Source organism: Rhagoletis zephyria, unplaced genomic scaffold, assembly GCF_001687245.7.
Source record: "Rhagoletis zephyria isolate East Lansing unplaced genomic scaffold, Rhagoletis_zephyria_1.1 Rzeph_scaffold_59498, whole genome shotgun sequence".
NCBI lineage: Eukaryota > Metazoa > Arthropoda > Insecta > Diptera > Tephritidae > Rhagoletis > Rhagoletis zephyria.
In genome coordinates this window covers 593-1,648 of record NW_016216549.1, presented here as the reverse complement: position 1 = coordinate 1,648, position 1,056 = coordinate 593, and the positions used below count along the sequence as shown (strand labels likewise).

The 1,056-nt window shown below is 38.7% G+C and overlaps 1 protein-coding gene across 1 annotated transcript; it reads left to right on the top strand.

Annotated features, from left to right (window-relative positions):
* Positions 1-37: 37 nt before the first annotated feature.
* On the top strand, positions 38-796 carry LOC108356461 (uncharacterized). The gene has a single exon (XM_017607571.1). It carries the CDS (start codon positions 107-109, stop codon positions 704-706), a length of 600 nt encoding a protein of 199 aa, XP_017463060.1. The 5' UTR covers positions 38-106; the 3' UTR covers positions 707-796.
* Positions 797-1,056: the final 260 nt, after the last annotated feature.

The window sequence follows — 1,056 nt, the reverse complement described above, 5'->3', positions numbered from 1 at the left end:
CCGGTAACTTTTGTCGATGACTATGTATATCTACTAACTTACAAAATGTCATTTTTTTTACAGCTGGTTAACTTGTCGGCCCATCGAACAGTTACGCATAATTAAGATGTTGTTAACATTTCAGGACAGATTACGTCTTCCATGGCGTGGCGGATCTAAGCATGCCACATTGGGTAGCCTTATTCCCGTTGTTGCGATTCCATTACTTATTAGCTTAGCAGCAATCAATGCATATACCTGCATTATATTATTTTTAACAAGCTCTGTGATAATGTGTTATGCTTTCAATTACGTCCAGAGCAAAGCAATACGGACAAGTTTTTTCAGCATATGGGTGTTTTCATCATTGGTCTACTTGATAGTGTTGTTTGAATGCACTGTACCGCTTTTCCAACTACTCCCAGAAGAGAATTGGGCTTTAGTCGCACTCTCCATAATTTCATTGATTTGCTTTTATCAGACTCGTAAGCGAGCTATATTAAATCACGTCATACAGTTTGCTGGAACAGCAAATGGAGTACTCATCGTTACAGAAACAAGCGTCTCAGAGGAAGATAAGACGATAAAAGCAGCTCTACTGCTAGAACAGGACTTGGAAGAAATACAGCCAACTGATTGTGCGAACCGCGTTCAACCAAATGTTTGCTCAATCTGTAGTAAGTGTGTGCTTGTATTAAGAGACACGACCACCACAGCTATTGGTTAAATTGCTGCATAGGAGAATGAAATCACCGTTTCACACTCGCACACTCGCATTATTATTGGGCGCTAATTTGACACTAACTGCTGTTTGTCATCCTTTTATAGCAGCAAATATATTAGGACTGCACATATTGCTACCGGATGATTGCACCGAGGTTTTTGACATATACGAGTATGTCCAAAAAGTTACATGCTGATACAGTTTAAATAAAAATCTTGTTTATAATAGGTTCGGCTTAGCTTTTGTCATTGCTGCCTATGCTTTAATGATTGCTGCATACATCATGCTAATACTTGTGCGACAAATATATTTCATTTCGCGTGGAACATAATTACATGAAAGCAAAACAGAGG

Excerpts from the sequence above, each read along its gene's own strand:
- LOC108356461 (XM_017607571.1), top strand. The coding sequence starts at position 107 with ATGTTGTTAACATTTCAGGACAGATTACGTCTTCCATGGCGTGGCGGA.